Below are 22,519 nucleotides of genomic sequence, written 5' to 3'. Positions count from 1 at the left end.
AGCTAGATCAATATTAGTCATGGTGAAACATGGTACTCGCTGTAAATCAAGAAAACGAGATTTAAACAATAAGACTGTTGAGCTATACAACATGATTAGTTTTCTTTCGATGAATGTATCCAAACAGTTGCTCACCTGTCTAATAAAACACATAATATATTAAAGCGTCTTTGGTATTCCATGGTTTCTATAAAATAAAACCGTGAATAGAGGGTAATGTGGGTATGATGTCATTGATAGGAGATGTGCGGACACAGTCTGTGTCCTGAGTAAAATTGCTTATTTCTCCTTGGAAAAATTTGGGAAAATATAAAAACACAAGTCAACAAAATATATAACATTGTTCTATTGATTTTTGGATATTTTAATCCAAAAATCGTACATATTGTGCCTTTAAGTCATTTAGGTCGGCGTAATAAAATGTGTGTAATTGATGCAGTTTAAAGAAAGGCTACAGATCCTTTGGATTCACATTGGGTAAAGATTTCTGTTGCTGCTACAGGGTCGCAAATAGTATTGCTTACCATTACACTTGTTGTCTTAATTTGTTTACCTTGTCAATCAGTTGTTGTAACCTTAGTTGGACCTTTGTCAACTCCATCAGTTTTTGTCAACTCTGTAAGTATTTAATATCATCAGATGAAGGTTTCTGTTAATTTTGAAAGACATATTTTATTATTTTATTTTCAATTCAGTGTGTTAAAATATTAAAACATCAACTGAACTACATGACATCATGTCTGATTTACCTAAGAATATTGGTTATATATGTTTAATATTAAGAAAGGAGGGTAGAGAATGAAGGAATTTAGGAACTGGATCGTTCATAATAACCCTAACCCAAGAAAGAATTTATTTTTTCCCACTTAACTCCTTACTGAACACCATAATTTCATAATTGACAACTTAACACTTTTGTTGGAAGGATGGATCAAATTAAAATATCATGCTTTTTAATACAATAAAATATACAATGACCTTCTTGACTATTTGGGTGGTATTAAATGTCCATGACATGTTTTCGCTGATATAAACCCCACAGTATTTTGGATTGTACCCTCTGATCCATCTATATAAAGTGGCTTGTGATGTTTTCCTTGACCAGATCTTCTGAATCCACAACCATCTTCTTGGCTGATGTTCAAGGATAGGTTATTGTTTCTGCAACAAGAAGAATTACTTCTATGGAAACGATACACCCTCTTGCTACATCACTGTTAACTGGCAGGTTTTACACCCTTTCTACATTGGATGCGTCAAGTCACAGAAAATGGATGTTCTGTTCTATTTCTGACATGTTTAACACACTTGTGCTACTTTCAACAACAAGACAAATGGATCTGGAATGTCCGCTTTGATGAATGCATCTGGTATAAACATAGCCTATAATGTTTTAGACCACAAGTAATGAAACTTTGTTGTAATCTCACCTTAAACAAAATGGCTCACTTTTGGGGTTTCTGGTTAAAGACTGGTCTCTATAATATAGATGAGTGTCATTAGCATTTGTTTTGATACCCACTAGGAAAGGTCAAGGTTTTTGTATACCCACTAAAAAAAGCATGAGGATACGGATTTGGCGCTGTTTAATGTGGCGTGACAGATTACCTCAGTTCAAGAGAAGCAGCAGTGTGAAGCCCACGTGAACTGATCCTGTCCTCTGCTTTAATACCAGTTACAGCATGAAATAAACATTAATGAACATCTGAAGGTATGTTAAAAGATACAGTACAACTTACTGAAATCCGTATTGTGTCTTAGCTTAATCAGTAATAGCTTAATCAGTGTTTCAACCATGGAAAGATGTTAATAAAAAAAGCTTGTAAACAAACAAATGTAAGGTCACATTTACATCAGAACAAACATATTCAGTGACATTAAACTTGTTAGTCATCTAGAAAAACTAACTCTAGAGAGGAGCATTTAGCTAAATATATGCACCATATTACATATTAATTATATTTTTTAATGTAGAACTAATTTTAAAGATAGTAGGTCTATTATAACTTTATTATTATAAAAAATTCTTTAAGTATAATTGTCACACAAGGTTGCAGCAGGGAAGAAGCAGGATCTAAGTGCAGTAGTACATTTATTCAATAAACTCCAAAACAGACTCAAGGAACAGGCAGGAACAAAACAAAAACAATGACGTATACATGACAATAACAGACAATGAACTGAACAAAACACAGGGCTTAAATACACAGTTAACTGAGGAACTAACTAGATAATTGACAAGACACACCTGTGGCCTGTTGCATGAAGCTAGTTGAACAAACTCCGAGTTTCAGAGTAGGTTTGGAGTTGACAAATCCAGATAAATCCAACCTGGTTTAGATCAGGATCAGCTGTTGCACAACGCCCGGTATAAACTTTCTCTATCAACTCTGGTGTATTCCAGAGTTTGCAAAGCGTGTGCACCTGAAAGTCTGACACGTGCGGCAAACAGCCAATTGCACGGAACAAGGAGAACGTCAGTTTGATTCACTTCTCGCAAGAGAGCCGCGCAATTCATGTCTCTTCCGAAGATTAAAAGATCGTTATGAAAAATATGAAATTAAACGCATTTACAAAGCAGGAATAAACACTGATGCAGTGAAAGTTTGAGAAGGCAGCTGAAAGAAAATATCTGACTATATCAATGCATGTGAATCAAACAAATAGGCCAAATAATTAGTTTTACAAAGAGCTCAAAGAATACATGTAAGCTTAACCTGTTTAAAAGCTTTATATATTATGCATGTATTATATTTATTTTAATTTAAAAGCAAAGTTTAATATTGCCAATTAATATAATAGGCCTAATTATATGAATATGTCATATGAATTATTCATAATTTTATTTAATATAAATATAATGAATAATTAACAGCAAAAGATGAGCAAGTTTGTCTCTAAAATGTTTTCACTATAAACTGATTTAATTTGAAGTGAGAGATACAGGGGGAGTGGCTTTATTGCATCAGATACAGTGGATACGGAAAGTATTCAGACCCCCTTAAATTTTTCACTCTTTGTTATATTGCAGCCATTTGCTAAAATCATTTAAGTTCATTTTTTTCCTCATTAATGTACACACAGCACCCCATATTGACAGAAAAACACAGAATTGTTGACATTTTTGCAGATTTATTAAAAAAGAAAAACTGAAATATCACATGGTCCTAAGTATTCAGACCCTTTGCTGTGACACTCATATATTTAACTCAGGTGCTGTCCATTTCTTCTGATCATCCTTGAGATGGTTCTACACCTTCATTTGAGTCCAGCTGTGTTTGATTATACTGATTGGACTTGATTAGGAAAGCCACACACCTGTCTATATAAGACCTTACAGCTCACAGTGCATGTCAGAGCAAATGAGAATCATGAGGTCAAAGGAACTGCCTGAAGAGCTCAGAGACAGAATTGTAGCAAGGCACAGATCTGGCCAAGGTTACAAAAAAAATTCGGCTGCACTTAAGGTTCCTAAGAGCACAGTGGCCTCCATAATCCTTAAATGGAAGACGTTTGGGATGACCAGAACCCTTCCTAGAGCTGGCCGTCCGGCCAAACTGAGCTATCGGGGGAGAAGAGCCTTGGTGAGAGAGGTAAAGAAGAACCCAAAGATCACTGTGGCTGAGCTCCAGAGATGCAGTCGGGAGATGGGAGAAAGTTGTAGAAAGTCAACCATCACTGCAGCCCTCCACCAGTTGGGGCTTTATGGCAGAGTGGCCCGACGGAAGCCTCTCCTCAGTGCAAGACACATGAAAGCCTGCATGGAAGGACTCCAAGATGGTGAGAAATAAGATTCTCTGGTCTGATGAGACCAAGATATAACTTTTTGGCCTTAATTCTAAGCGGTATGTGTGGAGAAAACCAGGCACTGCTCATCACCTGTCCAATACAGTCCCAACAGTGAAGCATGGTGGTGGCAGCATCATGCTGTGGGGGTGTTTTTCAGCTGCAGGGACAGGACGACTGGTTGCAATCGAGGGAAAGATGAATGCGGCCAAGTACAGGGATATCCTGGACGAAAACCTTCTCCAGAGTGCTCAGGACCTCAGACTGGGCCGAAGGTTTACCTTCCAACAAGACAATGACCCTAAGCACACAGCTAAAATAACGAAGGAGTGGCTTCACAACAACTCCGTGACTGTTCTTGAATGGCCCAGCCAAAGCCCTGACTTAAACCCAATTGAGCATCTCTGGAGAGACCTAAAAATGGCTGTCCACCAACGTTTACCATCCAACCTGACAGTCGGTTTGCGATCTCTAACCCAGAAACCCAGTCTAAAACCTGCCCTGGAGCAGGTTAGCCGTGTAGCGTAAGTTACCATAGCAATGAAACCCACTAAAAACCAATTCACCTTCATGAGCCCGAAAAACCAGAGTTTGCTCAAACTAATCTTGAACTTACCTGGGTAGAAGTTCAAGATTAGACCACTGAACATAACTAACTCGATCTGTAACCATAGAAACAAACCAGGAGAGAAATGAGGTAATTAACAGACTAGGGGAACTCAAACATGAACATGACAGAGACACAGAAGATAGGCATAACAGAATCCATGAACCAACAGGCAAAAACAATCAAAAGAAGATACAATACAATAAAGAGACAATTTTTAAAAACACATTTAGGTTGACACTAGGTGTCGCTAGGGTATAAGAACAAGAAGAGTAGAGTAATAAATGTGGGCAATGGTTTTGCTGCTTCATGAAACAATATGTCAGCTTGCTACATTTCTACACTTTCCACAAATAGTGTACAAATGTCTACAGACAATTTAAAACCCTAATTTCTATATTTAATAGAAAAAAGTTACAAAAAAATAGAAATAATAATTAAACAAACTAATCAGGTTAACAGATTTCTTTCTTTGCTTTTTTGAATAGCTCAAATCTGCATTTGCCGAGTCATCGTCTAGATTACGAATCCATATAAATAAATAAAAATTGATACAGTATAGCCAGCATATCATTCAGATCATGCTTTACTTTTCTGGTTATCATGGCTGCATTTAATCTTGATGAATTAAAAAAAAAAGAAGAAGAAGAATCAAAGCTGGGAGTACAGCATGCAAGTGCAAGTGCTCTCATCTTGAGCTGTCTGAACAGTTTCACATCAGGACAGGCATTTATCAGTATGGCGAAGTGGGTATTTCATAAAAATGTTGTCATATGATGTAGCACTAGTTCTCTTGAAAGGGAACAGCTCAGGTTACGACTGTAACCCTTGTTCCCTGAGAAAGGAATGAGACGCTGCGTCCCTTTGCCGTACTCACTAGGCTTGCTTCATCCTATCACTGGCTTACATTTATATCTTCCACGTTACACCGTCACGTCATAAGGTGACGCAGCACCAATCAGTATAAGACTAGCTGCACACATGCCTCAGAAGCAGTCACGCTGAAGGTATATACTAGGATTTTTTAAAAACGTCCTGGAACCCCCAGCACTGCACTTTTTTTTCAATGTCTTGCTCTCATACACACAATTCAGGTCTTGCAGTCTCTATTAATGAGCTGATGAGTTGAATCAGATGTGTTAAATGAGGGAGTCATCCAAAATGTGCATTGCTGGGGGTCCTTGACAGGTTTGAAAACCCCTGGCATATCCAATAATCCTAAATCTGTTTGTTTCTACATTTTACTATTTATAAAAGCATTTTATTTCTAATTTGTATCAGTTTATTTAATCTGAAAGAAGGCTTGCTTTTGTTGTTTCAATATAATCATCTAAGCTCTGTGTTGCTTCATCTTTTGAGTGCTCTCTCCATTTACTCGGAATCTCACCACACTCTTCAAATGTGTTTTTGTAGTAGTCCTCTAGATCCTTCTGGAATCTGCACACAAACCACTTCCAGTAGGGCAGCTCAGAGACGTCAGGAGTGATGCTCCAGTCTGCAAATCTTTCACCTCCTTTTCTGTATTCTCTAAAATGGACTGTGTTATCTGAGGAATCTGGATAAAAAGATCCACCACTTGCCACTGCTGACGTGCAAATGTCTACAGTCAAGTATGTTGTATCTCTGAACTTCATCCCGGTTAAACCAGTGACACGATGGAAAGGAACACTGTGATCTCCAGGATGGTTTTCCATGGTACCAGTGCAGATGGCATAACAGAACGGACACTGAACCCAGCAGCACTGACAGAAGTGATCAATCAGAATCTCATCAGGTCTCTTTCTGCACTTTTCCATTTTTATGTCATTAATGCTCTTAAAACCATTCTGTAGCTTTGACATTCTTTCTTTTAGATTTTCACTTAAAACCTTCTCAAGAAAATCAAAATCTGTGACTGTACTGAGGTCAGCGCATGCATTTCCTGTTAATTTCAGCTCATCTGACAGGGATTTAATGAATATTTCCTGCCACATGATGGCATCTCCGTTGCTTCTCTTGACCTCTTCTATTGACTCTTGCACTGCTGTACACACAGACTGTTCTTTGAGTGTGACATTGTTTCTGAATGTAGCAAGGACCTTTTGTTGGTGCTGATTGATGAATTCACTGACTTCATACGTAATAAAACATTTGAAGTGTTTTCTAGGGTTATGAATATATTTCATGTACTCTTCAAAATTCTCCTCTTCTGCAAGGGATTTCAGGATGTGTTTTTCCAATTTTGATCTGTTTCCATTTAATGCTGGTACATCAGACTTCATCAGGTCTGCCAAGTCAATAGCAGTTTTGTTGTAAACTGCTTGCAAGATGGAAGATTCAAGTTTGCTGCAAATGAATTCACCAAATATGGCTGTTGTTGTTGCTCCTCTGCAGTAGTTCTTGAAGACGTTGTAATACTGAGGCTTCTGCTTCTCAAGATAAATTCTTGGATCATTTGCATTCTTGAATTTGTTGTGAAGTACAGTAAATTTGTCATGTGCAAGTTCAAATACATGCAGACAAAGATCCACATTGAACTCTTTCTTTAATTTAAATTTCTTGTTCTCTTTTTGGTATATATTGATGTGGCTTTGAACACATGCTGTCATTTCTTGAATATAGCTATCATGATAGCCATTTTGTGCTGTTTGTGCCTGTTCAAGTATTTTGCTGGTCTGCTCAGTTATATTTCTTATCAGAGCCCTTACTGAGTTATGATCCTCACTTTTCTTATGCTGATTTTCCTTTACATTTCTATTTCCAAAAGGGTTTAATGACTTGATAAATGAAAAAAAATTTGATGTTTGAGATTTTTGTTTGACGGAAGTTTCTTCCTGTGTCTCAGAGCTTGCATCTGCCCATTTAGGATCCTGATCAGAAAGCTCTACTTTCTTTTTCAGTATAATATAATCTGAATAATCAGCCAGGTAGTCTATCTGTTTATAGTATGTCTCACGTTGCCTGTCTTGCAAAAGAGTCAATTCATAGTTTTCTGACAGAATTTGTGTGACATCCTTCCAAAAGTTGATGTCTTCCACTGGTGGAGTGTCTTTGATCAGTTCAGTGATCCATGTGCTCCAAACTGAGTCAAACTGTTTCTTCAGAACATGATCATCTGTTTCTGTATTTTTAAATTTCAAAGCAAGTTCCTTGCTCAGACTGAAAAGCTTATTTTCATACTCTGTCCTTTTACTATCCAGCTTTTCTCTGGCTTTCTTCTGTAGAATCACTTCATCCAGTGTTCTCTTTGCTCTCTTTATGAGATCGTCATGCAGTTCTGTAATTTTGGTCTCAAATCTTCCTCTCCACTGACTCATAATTTCTCTGTCTCTGTTCTCCTCAAAATATGACACAAATGATTTTTGTACCGTTTGTTTTGTCTCTTTCATGTCAGCCAACAGGTCTTTTTGTTCCACCTCATCTTTTCCATTGGCAATTCTGTTATGAAATTTCTCTTCTATTTTCAACATAGCACTTCTGAGTCTCCATGTCCAGTCATTGTATTCGGTTTCCAGTCCTCTGTAAACTGCAATCTCATAAATGTTTCTGAAGCTGAACACAAAGTTTTCATTCAGCAGTGCATTCCACAGATCTTTAATACGTCCTTTAAATTGTGACATTGTAACACATCTGGACTTAGAGGCTTTTGAGAGAACAGTGTTTTTCAGTTCTTGAATATTCTCACAGTAGTTTGGGTTTGGTGGTGCCATTGGTGGGCTGCCCTCCCAGAGCTGAGCGAAATACTTCACATCATCCCGTACATCAAATTTAATGACATCACTGAAACGTTCTGCAATACAGTCTTCGTCTTTAGCAGCGAGTTCCGTCATCTCATCCAGTTTCTCCTGCAGTCGTCTCCTTCCCTCCATGTTTTTCTCTCCAGCTGTGATGTCTGAAACATTCTGATGCACAAACACACATGTGGGAGTCAGTCTGACCTTCTTCATCCTCAGGAAGGCCTGAACAACAATCTGAAGAATGTCCTGCATCTCAGCAAGGTTTTCTCCAAAGATGTTGATCAAGGTCAGATTTCCAAGACCAACAACAAATGTGGCCAATTCATTGTCATGATTTCTTGTTGATCTTCCAGCCAGTTCTAGAGCACGAAGACCCTCAGTATCAACAACCAGAATATAGTCAAAGTTCATCTGTGTTTTCATCTCATCTGACACTCTGACCAGCTGCATGAAAGCTCCTCTGGTGCACCTGCCAGCACTGACGGCAAACTGGAGTCCAAACATGGCATTCAGCATGGTGGATTTCCCAGAGCTCTGAAGCCCTAAAACTGACAGCACAAAGACTCTCTGGTCTCCCAGTTTCTGGATGAGTTCATCCAGAACAGCAGAGATCCAGACCACAGGAACATGAGCAGCATCTCCATCCATCAGCTCCAGTGGAAATCCAGAGATCATCATCTCTGCTGCAAGACTCGGGAGAGACGAGAAGTCAAACTGCAGGTCTTTCTTGTTCTTCTGCACAGATTTACATGATTCATAGATCTGACCGATCTCCCTCATGATGTGCTCCAAACCAAAGGCTGCAGCTTGAAGTTCCTCAGATATTCTCTCAAGTTCAGTTTCTTCAGCTTTGAGTTGTTCAGATTCATCATGATTCTCTTTCAGATTTAAGACTGTTGACCACTTTTCATCATATTTGTGATGTACAGCATCAAGATCAGCTGATGTATATTCATCCAGGAGGATTCTGAGCCATTTGAGGAAAAACATCCGGTTTGTAGCATGTGAGTTTATTTGTTTAATAAACAGCTTCATAAACTCACTGATGTCAGATTCATGCTGCTGTTCACGGATTTTCTTCAGCTCTGTTTGTTTCCTACTTATTTCCTTTTCTGTCTCATATGCTCGAGGTCGATGTAGTTTCTTGTTCTTCCGACTCCATTGATGCCACAGTTTCCCCTGATGAGGCAGAACTGATTCTTTGATTTCTGTCAGATCTTTCTTCTCCAGTAAACTCATCATCTGCTGTGCTGCTTCTCTTCCTCTCCTGCAGTCATCGTCATCTTCCTCATCTACTCTGATGTCAGAGTGTTTGGACACATCTTCAAGTCTGAAAGTGGAAGATGATTCTGAGAGACAATCATTTATAGCTCTTCTGAGTTCTTCAGATACATCTGACTTATTTCTGTCTTTCAAACCAATTTTGAATTTCCCTTTACGTGTCTTAATTAGAGTAGATTCATCCTCAGTAAAAATAAAGATAAGTGGCTTTCTGATTTTGGACAAGTTTTGTATATTTGCAGCATGTTTGTCATTCCTGTCCAGTTGTGGTAGCAGAACAACATTGATTGAGCTCATTTCAGTGAGGATCTGCAGCTGATTCTCATGGTCTCCTGCATCACCGTGTAGATTACAGAACGCAACACAGTTAGTGAATTTATCCGTGTCTTTCCCAGAGGGGCAGAACCAGGTGATCTCCACCACTCCATCCATCAGGACTCTGGTTCTGCTGCTGCCTGGGCAGTTCCTGTGGAAGAACGTGTTGTGTTTCTCATTGATCAGACTGTTCATCAGCTGAGACTTGGATGAAGACACAGAGCCAAACCTGAAGAAAAACACCATTGGAGTTTCTGCCTTGTAGATCGGTTGGGTTTGACTGATGATTTCATTGTTGGTGTTTCTCTTCTTCCAGCTTTTGTTGATTTGTCTGAATGTCCAGAGAGGAAACTCAATCTGTTGTGTGAATGGATCAGGAACAAGCAGAGGCAGAGCGTACTGACACTGGGACAGTTTAGTCACCATCAGCTGCTTCAGGAAACCATCGGCACAATGAAACACGGCCATCTGAACATCCATCGGGTGGATTCGCTCAGATTGGTTTGTTTTTCTTTTATTAGACACAGACATTTCATCAAAAATATCAAACTCATCTTGAGATGAGTCTTTGTCTTTTTCTTGTGTGTCATCCTGTTCATTAGTCTGATTAGTTTTAATGTATCTTGCTCTGTAGTTCATCATCAGTAGTATTTGTATGAAAGTCTGAATCAGCTCTTCTTCAGCACAAGACTCATGGGACTGTAATGAATATTTGGTTATCTGAAGAAAATATGCTGCTCTCAGATTATGATCATGACTGCCTTCAAGATGAAGTCTGTCAAAGAGTGAATTTGAACCCGTAAGCATTTCTTTTTCTTTATGTTGATCTGGTTTCTCTCTGTCGGTTCTAATCTCTTCTTTAGTTCCCTGTGGAAAAAAAAAAAAAAAAAAAATTATGTGACTTTATGCGCAAGCTCTGACTCATTATTTTTGTTCCTCAGTTTAAACAGCTGTAACTTTTTGTCGCTATGGTGAACACTTACCAAACTTTTCATGCATGAAGGATTTGTGGCTAATTGCATTTTGTGTAATTTTAAGACTGATAGGTTGTATGGGATGAATGGCTGCTTCATAACAGAATTTGACATTTTTTTTCCACTGTCTGTAAAATGTACTGTATCTATATCATTAAATTTATGTGTAGATGTTTTGGGACATTTCTTTTCTAAAGTCTCTAGAGGTTGTGATACAACAAAATGGATAGTACATCCAAAAATTTATATTGTTAGATTGTGTAAGCCGAACAACTGACTCCAGGCTTAATTCAATAATTAAATGACTTGTTTCAATAATTCAGTATCTCATCTGCAATTATTCCTTACGACATGTGTAGCCCTGCTCCTAGGAGAGCTACCTTTCTGCAAAAACTGCCTGTAAACTTCAAGTTATCCTGATTAAACTTGATCAGCCAGATCAGTTTTATTTTATTAGGGTGCAGATTGGCAACAATCCTAATCCAACAAAACTGACTTGGTTAATCAGGGTCTTCAGAATTACTTGAAAATTACAGGTTTTGCAGAAAGGTAGCTCTCCTAGGAGGGTTGGCTACAGCTTCCTTACACATTTTAGTATTATATTTTAGTATTAGAGGTTATATAGAGAGGGCTTTCCCTTTGACAAAACCTGAGAAAAGATTTACCATTGATGAACTACCCTAGTGAAAAATAAATATACTAAAATCTATTTAAAAATACATTTATTTTATGCTAAGTATACTACAATTGCATTTACATTTGCATGTACTTAATGTAAATACCCTGCAATTGTACTTTTATTATACTAAATTGGTGTACTTAAAGTCTGCTAAACTGAAACAAGTATTTTTGTGTTGAGGTCCAACTAAAGACTTAAGTATATTTGATTATGCTAAAGTGGAACTATTGCAAGTATACTTTAGTACAAGTATATATATCTTGCATTCAAATTATACAGTGTTCATACTATCCTTACTAATAGTGATATTAAACACATTTTAGGCTTAATATTTAGAAATATGCATTGTGCAATAAAGAAGAACTGCAAATAAAGTTTAATTAAAATATTTATTTCAGTAAATATAGTAGTCAACATTTGAAGCGGATCAAAACCTTTCATCAAAGTTGTCCTAAAACCTTCTTCCAAGGACAACTTTGATTAACTTTTTTGATCCACTTCAAATGTTGACTACTGTATATTAATGGGTTTTTAGTTAGTGTGAAATGAATGTAGGCCTATTTTAAATACATTTTGGTAGGGTTTTTTTCACTAGCAGACTCTGCATCTATTGCCTCTGACATGTTTTCACACCGTCACGTACTTAACTCGGAAAAACTTAAGGAAATCCAGAGTTACCTAAACTCGTAATTATGAGTTGTGCTGATGTTCATGTGCATTTTAAATACATTCTTTCTGACATGATTTGAAAACACTATAACTGCTGAAGCTAAACCTTGACCCCCATTGGCCTGCCCCAACGTCCTACTATTGGTTGAACGACAATGATTGTGTAACGACTGAGACAAATCAGACACAATTATTTGTTATAGGTAACCAATAATTGTTTAAAGCACTCTGGGGCCTGTCCCCAATCCCCAAGAAGTTCTTAGTTACAAGTTTTATTGCGCTAAAGAATGTGGTTGCCACATTGAGAGCAGAGAAGAGACACAGAAACGTGCATCTTTCCTGCATTTTCCCCACAGAACACAGACTTTCCTGCATTCATTTATAGACAGACCGTTCTATAAATGAACATGCACATCCCCAGGAAATGGTATCCATTATTACTGTTGTTGTATTGCACTCATTGTATTCACATGTTTTATGATACATTTAAGGTAACTTCAATTATGCCATGTTTAGTGTCTATGGGTTTGTATCGAGAAGATTTAAATGCTTGTGTATGCGGTATGTCCATACCTGTGCAACACATCAGTATTACAAGAATCTTTAATAGTTCTTCTTCAAAACTCAGCCAGTTAATCTTGCTCTGTCGTAAAAGCCCTGACAGGAGGCGTGTTATCGCCTGGAAATACAACATCTTCATTGGTCCGGTCAACAACTAAGAGGTGTGACTTTGACCAGAGGTTAAAAGCCAGTGAACAATGCCACTCCCTCTCTTTCCTTGCTTCTTGGATGACTGAAGAGACCCCTTTCTTGCTGCAGGCCTGTAGGCCTAGGCCTGCAGGCCTCGGCCTACAACCCAGCCATGTGCTCATCTATAAGTTGTTTCATAGTACTTCATCAAACGCAGAAGATACTGGCAACAACTTCGGACCGAACCATCAAGATTACAACCCAGCCTGCAGATCCGATGCTCCTCAGCCTAAAGGCATCTTGCAAGTATCGTACATTTGAACACTAAACAGCGATTTAGTATTGATTTGTAAAACTTACCTTTGTCAGCAAAGGTGTTTTATTACTGAGGAAACTGATGATTCTTTTCCAGATTGTTTTTGACTTTTTCCTATAGCTCCATTAACAGTTCCCCTTCCGGTTCAACTCTATCATTGCTCATTCTTACCTACGTATGCGTGTGACCTGCGTGTATGTTATGTGTTTGTTAGTTTAGTTATGTGTTTGTGAGTTAGTTAATAAAGATTGTGCACAACACATGTTTGGTTCTGACTCTGTCTGCTAATAAATTGCCTCTTAAGTGATTTAGATCCTGACTACATGCTCTGAGTAGTATTGTACAATGAGAATGTTGTTTTTCCAAAACCTGGAAATGAACATTTCTTAGAATTAATAAACAATCAACACTGAGTGTCCACTGGATGAACAGGTTAATTGATTGTAATATTAATCTTAATGTAACTACATCCAGTTAATCTGATTAACTGATTTACATATTCATAATTAATCATAATTAATAATCATAATGAGTTATAAATAATTATTAATATTTCCCCTTTGAGTTAATTTGCTACAATTGATATGTTTTGAACATGCCATAAAGCCAATTCCATCACACTCACCAACAATCGGTTTTGCTGTACTTTTGCTAAACAACCGAACTCGCTGGAGTGCACACTATTGGGAATCTGTGTTGCAGATTTTGGCAGATTTGTCAGAAGGAAACTTTAGAGTCTAGAAAGTAATTGTAGCTAAAGACACAAGTCTCACCGTGTATTTCAAATCCGAGAATGATCAAATTATTTTTAGATGATGCTATGTAATTTTTTAGATGAGACTTTCTTTTTGTGCAAACCACAGAAAACATGAGGTATGAACTGAAACATCTAGTTTGTTTCTGCTAATTGGCTGTAAGGGCAGAATTTTCAAACCCAACTTTTGCCTACAGCTCAGACGTTACCATGAGAAATTTGCAAATAAACTTATTTCATTTGTTACATTTTTACTTCAGTAATTTATTTTTGTTGAATACTATGTTGACCTGTTATGATGAAATGTACAATTCAGTGAACAGTATTTGAGTTCTACTTGTTTAAGATAAAAAAAAAAAAAAAATAGTATTGGCCTAGATAAAAGTTCACAAGAAATGTGTTTTGCAAAAAATATTAAGTAAGTTTTATAATTATGACCTTTACCTTTTTTAATAATTTGCTCACGGTTTGAATATCAGGTAGGCTATTGTTTAATTTAATTCAGTAGCACTTTTCACAATTCTGCATGGTTGCAAACAGATATACATACATAAAGAAGTTACATAAGTAAATAGTTGTAATTATGACAAATAAAGAAAACAACATATAGTCAGTTTGAAATGGTGAAAGAAATTCACGTATCTGATCAGAAGTTTTATTACATTTGTGTATTCCTAATGCACTTCAACGCACCTACTGTAATACACTTTTCACATTAATGCTAATTTAATGGCCCTTATTTGCACTTCGAAATATGGACTGCAGCCATATCAAAATATTATGAATTATTAAATTAATTATTAAACTGATCCTGAGCAAAAAAAAAAAAAAAAAAACGCAGAAAGTTAAAATGTCAAAAAATTCCAGAAGCATTTCCTGCATGAAAAGTAAATCATTTTAATTTATGCGTCACATATAAATCCGCAGATTAATGCAATACCGCCAAATCATTTAATTGTGTTTTTGTGAGAAGCAGTTGTGGTGCATTGAGAGTTGAAGCGCGCAGAGACAATCGGCAGAGGAATGTTACGGATTATATTTCATCCGCACACATGGAAACACAAGCAGTTCTGCACGTTCATATTTTTCCACCAATGAACGGAACTGTCTGTGTTTTAGTGCGTGCACAAGAATTAACTAATGTGCCGGTTTATGCAGTTGTTTCATGTTGTTAATGACATATAATGTCAGGTAAAAGGGATGCAAAACATTCTTGATATTTAATGTTGCGTCTGCTGGTTTTATTTCTTCAACAACTTAAAGTTTAATGCATGTTCGTGTTGTAGAGCTACAGGCCGTTTCACGTTTATTTTCACGCACCACTTACTGTGTCTATATTAATAATTTTGTCGGAGATTCACAGTCTTTTAATCCATATAATTTGTGCTGTCATTAATAGTTGTCATTAATAATGTCTGCGCGCTTACTTGTAACAGTATAGAGAGAACACGCAACAGGTAAGCCGAGTGTTCTTGTACGACAGCGGCCCGTGTGACCCGGGTTCGATTCCAGCCCGTACTGGTTCCTGCATTCAATATACATATAAATCTGTTCCCATTGTCTCACTGATGTTCACTGGATAAGTAAGTTACTGGTGTACTGGGGCTGTCTGTAAAAGGCATATTCTAAAGCTGTGACTTTATTTATAAAGATTACTTTATTGTAGCCTATTTGAAATGCACTATAATGGTGCCATTAACACACTACAAGTTAACTTGGAATGCTATTGCAATGTGTTTTAAAATCACTAAAAGTCTGTTATCAGTATAATATTAATGTATGTTCAACACTCTTACAATGTAATTGAATTGCAATTCTAATGTCACCAAAATACATCTGAAGATTATGATGAGTGAATTCTGCATTTCAAAACTTAAATACAAGAGTATATTTAAAGTGTACTTAAGTATACTTGGAATAGTTCCACTTTAGCACAAACAAGTATATTTAATACAACTTTAGTTGAACTTCAGCATTGCTTTTGGACAACAAAAATGCATTTAGTACAAAATTAGTTGTTCCAATTTAGCAGACTTTAAGTATACCAGCGTGCCACAAATACATTTAGTTATACTAAAGTGCATACAAGTAAATTGTGCTTAAGTATACTGTTTTTTCACTAGGGTATAGCCTTAAATCCACTCTAATAGACTCAGTCAGCAATGCATCATACACCTAATGAGGGTATTTATCATACATTAATATTTCTTACCAGCCATGAAGTTCTATTTGCATCTTTATGACAATGGAAATAATTTGTTTTATTCTTTATTTATGCATTTAAACTAGATAGTGTAAAACATAAATAAGCCTGCTAGCCTGTATGTGTAACAGCACCTGTCACAAAAATGTGAAAACACATCATCGTTTTGTTTGTTATATTTGTTATATTTGCCACATGGAGTTTTGGGGAAAAGTTATTTAGGCAAACTATATAAACTTCGGATGGTACAGTTTTCACTGAACTAAATGTCCTTAGAATATTTGACTGATGTTTTCTTCAGTAAACTTTGTATGTCATGTGATTCACATACAACTCTTACATCAGCAAGGTTCAGAGTATCATTGCTGCAGTTCAAATTAAACCAGGCATGCAAACTAAATCAAGCGTATTACCATGAGTAAGAGTTGGGAAATAGATATTCTGAAAAGATCAACGCAGTCCAGGACAGTTTTTTTAGTGAGTGCTGTTAGAGCAAACAGTGTCAACATGGATGTTAAAGTCACCAAGCAAAATGACCTGGGACATCAGTCAGTGTTAGTAGTTCACTGAGTTCTGAGAAAAAACTCTTTTTTCTTCTTGGGTGGCCTATAAATGAACTTAATTATGAGGGGACAGTTTGAGCTAACCTTCAGATCCATGTACTCAAATGTCTTAGTACTGTGAAAATCCAGTTGAGTAAATGGCAGAGAGTTAAGACCGATACCTGCAAGACTGCCCCCTTTGCTAGTTGAACCCTTTGCATCTGATGACCATGGCAGTCTCATCCAAAAACACAAACCATTTATACATGTTGTTCAGAAAAAGAACACTTGGTAAATGCCATAAATGTAAAAAAAAAAAAAAACAGTCGGCTAACAAACATGCACATAACTCAGATCTTACCCTGTGTGTTTCACTTGTGGTGGTCTCTCTTGTTTCTTTATTTTTTGTAGGTCCATCTTCTAAAACAAAAGAAACAATTAAATTGAAGTAATTTCTCAAGCCATATAGAATTTTACTCTATATGATAGCAGTTTTTTTCTTCTTCTGTCAAACACTCAATAATTTCATGTAGAGCAGCTAATTCCACTTGCTTTCTTGAGAAAGCAGGCTCGTGCTTTTTTTTTTCTCAGTTTTTTTTTCTGATCGCGTAACATTCCTCATCTGTTTGGGGAGGTGCGTACGCAGTCAGTGAAGGCTCACATTGCAGAGCCAAGGTTATATGGTTTGGCAACATCACAGCACATGACAGAAGGGCTCTACAAAGGGTGATAAAGATGGCACAGAAAATCACAGGGACAGAACTCCCCTCTCTGCAGGATATTTATGATAAAAGGATTTACAAATGGGCAAGCAATATTTTTAACAACCCCACTCATCCCACCCATAATTTCTTTACCCTCATGAAGTCCGGCAAGAGGTACCGGAGCATTGCGGCCAGAACATCCAGGCTACGGAACAGCCTATATCCTCAGGCTATCAGACTAATAAATAGTAGTCACCCACTGTTGCTCCCTCCTGGATCTTCAGCATAGACTAGCTCCTGCTTAAATGCACTTTGCATTTTTTTTTAGCACTGCACTTTACATAGACTTTTGGTACTTTAATATTGCTGCAACTGTATTGTTGACATGCTGCATCTTTGTGAAGAACTTCTTATACTTTTTATATAAATACTTGCCATTGTTTATTTATTTATTTTTATTCTTATTCTTATGATATATTCTTATACATTGCATTGCCTTGTCTTTATATTCTTGCATTTTCTTTTATTTAAATGTTTTGTAGTTTTATTGTTTGTTCCCCTTTTACCCTGTCTTCTTGTGAGGAGGAACAAAAAGAATTTCATTGTACCTGGTACATATGACAATAAATATCTTGAACTTGAACAAAGGTTATGGTGCCTGTCCACTGATATATAAAGCCAAAGTATTCATATACGCCTAATCGGACATCTGATTGCACACTGAGCTGTCAAAAGCATGCGATTTGATGGCAAAACACGCGTCCCCGACGTTCTTAATGCGTGCTATGGGATCTTGGAAACAAAATATAACAAAAATGGGCATCGAATATGTGCATTTTGAGTGGGACAAAACGCTCGTTATGAACGTGTAAACAGGCGAAAAGAATGTGCTCTTTCCTTAGTGTTCTCAAAATTGCATGTCGAAAGTGTGTGCTCACTTTTTAGGGCTTGAGTCTGTCTATGCTTTTGTCTGCTAAAGGTTTAGGACTCCTGTATTATCATTAAACCAAAACAACATGGCATTATCAAGGATACATTTGGCAGAGGATTATAATGATTGAGATTATAATCCAGTATAATTAAGTAAAAAAAAAAAAAAAAACAGAGCCTTGCATATGAAAACAAAGCTTTTCTTTAAAATTGCCATGGGGGATGACAGTGGATAAATATACCTTCAATCAAGGGCAAAACTTGTAAGGTAGTTGTTAGATTTGTAAACTCCCCAGTTGGAGCCAATAAAATACTGAACCACATTTATGATAAGCTTGGCTATGTAGCTACAGATTACAGATATAGCCTAGGCCAGGGTTCGACATTAAGCTTTGTCACGTGCTTGTCCTTCAGACAAGTAAATCGGTCACTCACTTGTGAAAAAAAGTAAAAAAGTTGCTTATCTGGATTTTTTTTTTTTTTTTTTTGTGGTGTAAATATAATTTATTCTGAAGTAATATTCTTATCAGTGCTCTATCAGCTTTGATTTGAATCTATAAAGGGCATTTTTTAATCATTAATTGAATATATGCTCCATCTTTTATTTCAAATTCTTAAATTTGATCAATAAATTTAATTAGAATAATAAGACACTATGGCACTATAACCAATCAAATGAAATCACAGCAAAAAATTACCACTGCTTTAAATAGTTATGATATTGTTTTAAATATTTTTTGAATATACAAATACAACCCGAATTCCACAAATGTTGGGACATTTTTTTAATTTGAATAAAATGAAAACTAAAAGACTAATAGAACATAGATAACATAAATGTTTAAACAGAAATTTTACAATTTTATGCACAAAATGAGCTCATTTCAAATTTGATGCCTGCTACAGGTCTCAAAATAGTTGGGACGGGGGCATGGTATAGCATCTCTTCTTCTTTCAAAACAGTTTGAAGACGTCTGGGCATCGAGGTTATGAGTTTCTGGAGTTTTGGTGTTGAAATTTGGTCCCATTCTTGCCTGATATAGGTTTCCAGCTGTTGAAGTTTGTGGTCGTCTTTGACGTATTTTTCAGTTAATGATGCGCCAAATGTTCTCTATAGGTGAAAGATCTGGACTGCAGTAAAGACCTTTATTGGACTCCAATAAAGGTCTTCAGCCTTGTCCCTTACGCACAGAGATTTCTCCAGTTTCTCTGAATATTTTTTATGATGCTATGCACTGTAGATGATGAGATTTGCAAAGCCTTTGCAATTTGACGTTGAGGAACATTGTTTTTAAAGTATTCCACAATCTTTTTACGTACTCTTTCACAGCTCTGCCCATCTTTACTTCTGAGAGACTCTCTAAGACATCCCTTTTATAGCTAATCATGTTACAGACCTGATATCAATTAACTTAATTAGTTGCTAGATGTTCTCCCAGCTGAATATTTTCAAAATTTCTTGCTTTATCAGCCATTTGTTGCCCCCATGCCAACTTTTTTGAGACCTGTAGCAGGCATCAAATTTGAAATGAGCTCATTTAGTGGATACAAGTGTAAAATTTCTCTGTTTAAACATTTGTTATGTTATCTATTGTTAAAAACTGTGGTTGCTGCAGCAGGAATGAGGAGAATCAGACTTCTATGAAGGGATATCTTTATTAACCAAAGGAAATCAGAACAGCAAACACTATAGACAACAACATCAAGAACGGACAAGGAGTGCAGGGAGTGAGTCCAATATAAAGGGTGTGCAAACGACAAAGACCAGGTGCAGGGAATCCAGGGAGAGTGGGAAAGATGATGAGGTGAGGTGTGGAAGTGAGTTCAGGTGTGGAACAGGGAGGATCATGGGAAACGGAGTTCGGGACAGGCGTGACTGTAACATTACCTCCCCCTCCCCGTAGATGTAACAACGGGGGAGGGGGGGGGGGGGGGGTGGGCACCCTGGAGACCTACACACAGGTGAGGGGGGAGGTGCAGACAGGTACGGAGGTCTCCAGGGCGGGTCTAGGAGCTCAGCCAGTTAGGCGAGTCAGGAGCCTTGGGATGCCATGACGGGTCAGGAGCCGTGGGATGCCATTGCGGGTCAGAGGCCGTGGGCGGCCATGGCGGGTCAGGAGTCTCAGGCGGCCATGGCGGGTCAGGAGCCTTGGGATGCCATGGTGGGTCAGAGGCCGTGGGCGGCCATGGCGGGTCAGAGGCCGTGGGCGGCCATGGCGGGTCAGGAGACGTGGGGAGCCATGGCGGGTCTGGAGGCGTGGGCAGCCATTGGGGGGTCAGGAGTCTCGGGCGGACATGGTGGTACCTGAGCCCCACCCACATGTGTCCCACCCACTTGTGTTCCACCCAAATGTATCCCACCCATGGGTACATATCCCCCCGCAAAAAAATTTTTCAGGAGTTTTAGGGGGAGCAGGAAGGGCTCGTGGAATGGATCGGGCTCGTGGGCTGGAGCGGCCTCAGGCTGGAGAGAGCTCGTGGGCTGCTGGAGCGCGCTCGTGGGCTGCTGGAGTGGGCTAGGAGCCATTCTTTGATCACCTCTGTTTTTCCTGACTTTACTTTCGCTTCTGAATATGTGTGTTCTTTGTTATATTTAGCCGTATATATATTCGTAGTTCCATATATTAAATCCATTATAGTTGTGCTTTATTGTCTCTGTTGATGCTCATTAATGAATCCAAGTCACTTCAACATTTGATTTCGCTCGTTATATGCTTTTGTAAGTAAAACAGAGAACTTAAAACAGAGAATTCTTCTTGGCCAGAGGAAAACTTGATAAGATAAGTTGATAAGAAAATAGATCAGTTTTTCTAAAATAATTCTAAAAAATTCTAAATTGCCTTTTTGGTTGATTTATATTATAATTGATCATAATGCATTATGATTTAAATATATGTATATATATATATATATATATATATATATATATATATATATATATATATATATTTTTTTTTTTTTTTTTTTATTTCACCCATAATTTGAGCTAATTCATTACACATGACAGACTCAAGCCCTAATAAGTGAGCACACGCTTTCGACATGCAATTTTGTGAACACTAAGGAAAGAGCATGTTCTTTTCGCCTGTTGGACATTTCAAACACACATTTGCACTGCCTGTTTGGTTTACCTGTTTACATGTTCATAACAAGCATTTTGTCCGACTCAAAATGCACATATTCGACGCCAATATTTGTTATGATAAACGCATGTCAAAAAAGTGCGTTTTCAGTGACTCCAAAGTGCATGTCGAGAACGTGTTTTTTTATAGCAAGTCACACGTCGATGATGCGAACTGTCGAATTGCACGCTTTTGACGGGTCAGTGTGCAATCAGATGTCTGACCAGGTGTATATGAATTTATCGGCCATACACTACGCGACTGGAGCGTTTTTAATTAATTCCTATGGAATTTGAGCTTCATGCTCATATGCGACCCTGAGGCTCAACTTCCATAGGCATGAACTGAAAATGCTCGCCCTTCTCTCCCTCCATGCCAATAAACTTGGTGCATGATGTCAGCTTCAGCATCATCACTACAACACTTCACATTGGTCCTGCCTTTTGTTAATACAGGGCGTTTTCAGGGATGGAACCAGGAAAGTTCTATGAGCCGGGAGGCCCAGAGCGCAATGGTACTGTATGTCGGTGCACTGCCCTCGAGGCTATCAGTGCCAACCAGAACATGGGAAATATCAATGAAGAATCTGTTTTCTCACCACTTTTACATTCACTCTTTTGCGTCTCGTCTCTCTCTCCAGTGTAGCACTGCTGTTTATTCTCATTAAACAGATGCTCAATCTTGTTCATCAGTTCTCTCATCTCTGATTGGTTGTTCATCATCATGTTGCAGGTGTGATATCTTCCTCCACATTTCCCCAGCAGCTGCTCCAGAACAGGGTTTTTCTTTAGATCCTCAATTATAGAGTCATACTCTTCTTCTCTCTCATAGGTGAAGAGAATGATCACAAACTGAAGAACTTTGTCTCCAAACACTCTTTGAAGCCAATCAAGATTTGTATTATCAGCATCTGTTAACTGGCCCAGTCGCACAACAAAGATGAAGGCGTGGATTTCATTTTCATTCATTAATTGACGAATGAGATGATCCACATATTCAGTCTCATGTAAGTCAATCATATCAATCACAGAAATGTGACGCTCTGATATCTTCCTCTGTATAGGAATAATGCTGGATATTTCTGATTTTTCCATATTTGTCTGTTTTTCTCCTAGTAGAATGTTTTCACATCCAAACTGGACTGATGAAGAGTTTCCAAATAACACAATGGTCATGCTGGGAGTTATGTTGTCTAGAATAAATACACAGACTTGTTGTTAAACACACCAAT

At 37.7% G+C, this 22,519-nt stretch overlaps 4 protein-coding genes across 14 annotated transcripts in view; 1 reads left to right on the top strand and 3 right to left on the bottom strand.

Annotated features, from left to right (window-relative positions):
- LOC127509865 (putative leucine-rich repeat-containing protein DDB_G0290503) overlaps window positions 1-22,519 on the top strand; it is a 427,110-nt gene that overhangs the window by 325,630 nt on the left and 78,961 nt on the right. The gene's annotated exons all lie outside the window — the stretch shown is intronic.
- Window positions 1-22,519, bottom strand: part of LOC127509969 (DLA class I histocompatibility antigen, A9/A9 alpha chain-like) — a 421,940-nt gene that overhangs the window by 341,987 nt on the left and 57,434 nt on the right. The window lies entirely within an intron of this gene.
- LOC127509921 (GTPase IMAP family member 8-like) overlaps window positions 1-22,519 on the bottom strand; it is an 82,543-nt gene that overhangs the window by 16,713 nt on the left and 43,311 nt on the right. The window lies entirely within an intron of this gene.
- The window catches only part of LOC127509834 (interferon-induced very large GTPase 1-like), a 40,162-nt gene continuing 19,718 nt past the window's right edge, over window positions 2,076-22,519 (bottom strand). The window contains exons 7-9 of one of the 3 annotated variants that reach the window (XM_051888908.1): window positions 21,887-22,480; window positions 16,894-16,952; window positions 2,076-10,572 (exon numbers count right to left, since the gene is read on the bottom strand). In XM_051888908.1, coding sequence (XP_051744868.1) covers window positions 5,680-10,572; window positions 16,894-16,952; window positions 21,887-22,480 — 5,546 coding nt within the window. In that variant the 3' untranslated portion in view covers window positions 2,076-5,679. Of the gene's footprint in view, window positions 10,573-16,893; window positions 16,953-19,828; window positions 22,481-22,519 lie in introns of those variants that run through there. The other 2 variants (XM_051888909.1, XM_051888910.1) reach the window with 2 other exon arrangements.

The sequence above is a fragment of the Ctenopharyngodon idella genome, chromosome 3 (genome assembly GCF_019924925.1).
Source record: "Ctenopharyngodon idella isolate HZGC_01 chromosome 3, HZGC01, whole genome shotgun sequence".
NCBI classification, from domain to species: Eukaryota; Metazoa; Chordata; class Actinopteri; order Cypriniformes; family Xenocyprididae; genus Ctenopharyngodon; species Ctenopharyngodon idella.
The sequence above is the reverse complement of the archived record's forward strand: the minus strand, read 5'-3'. Positions and strand labels throughout refer to the sequence as shown.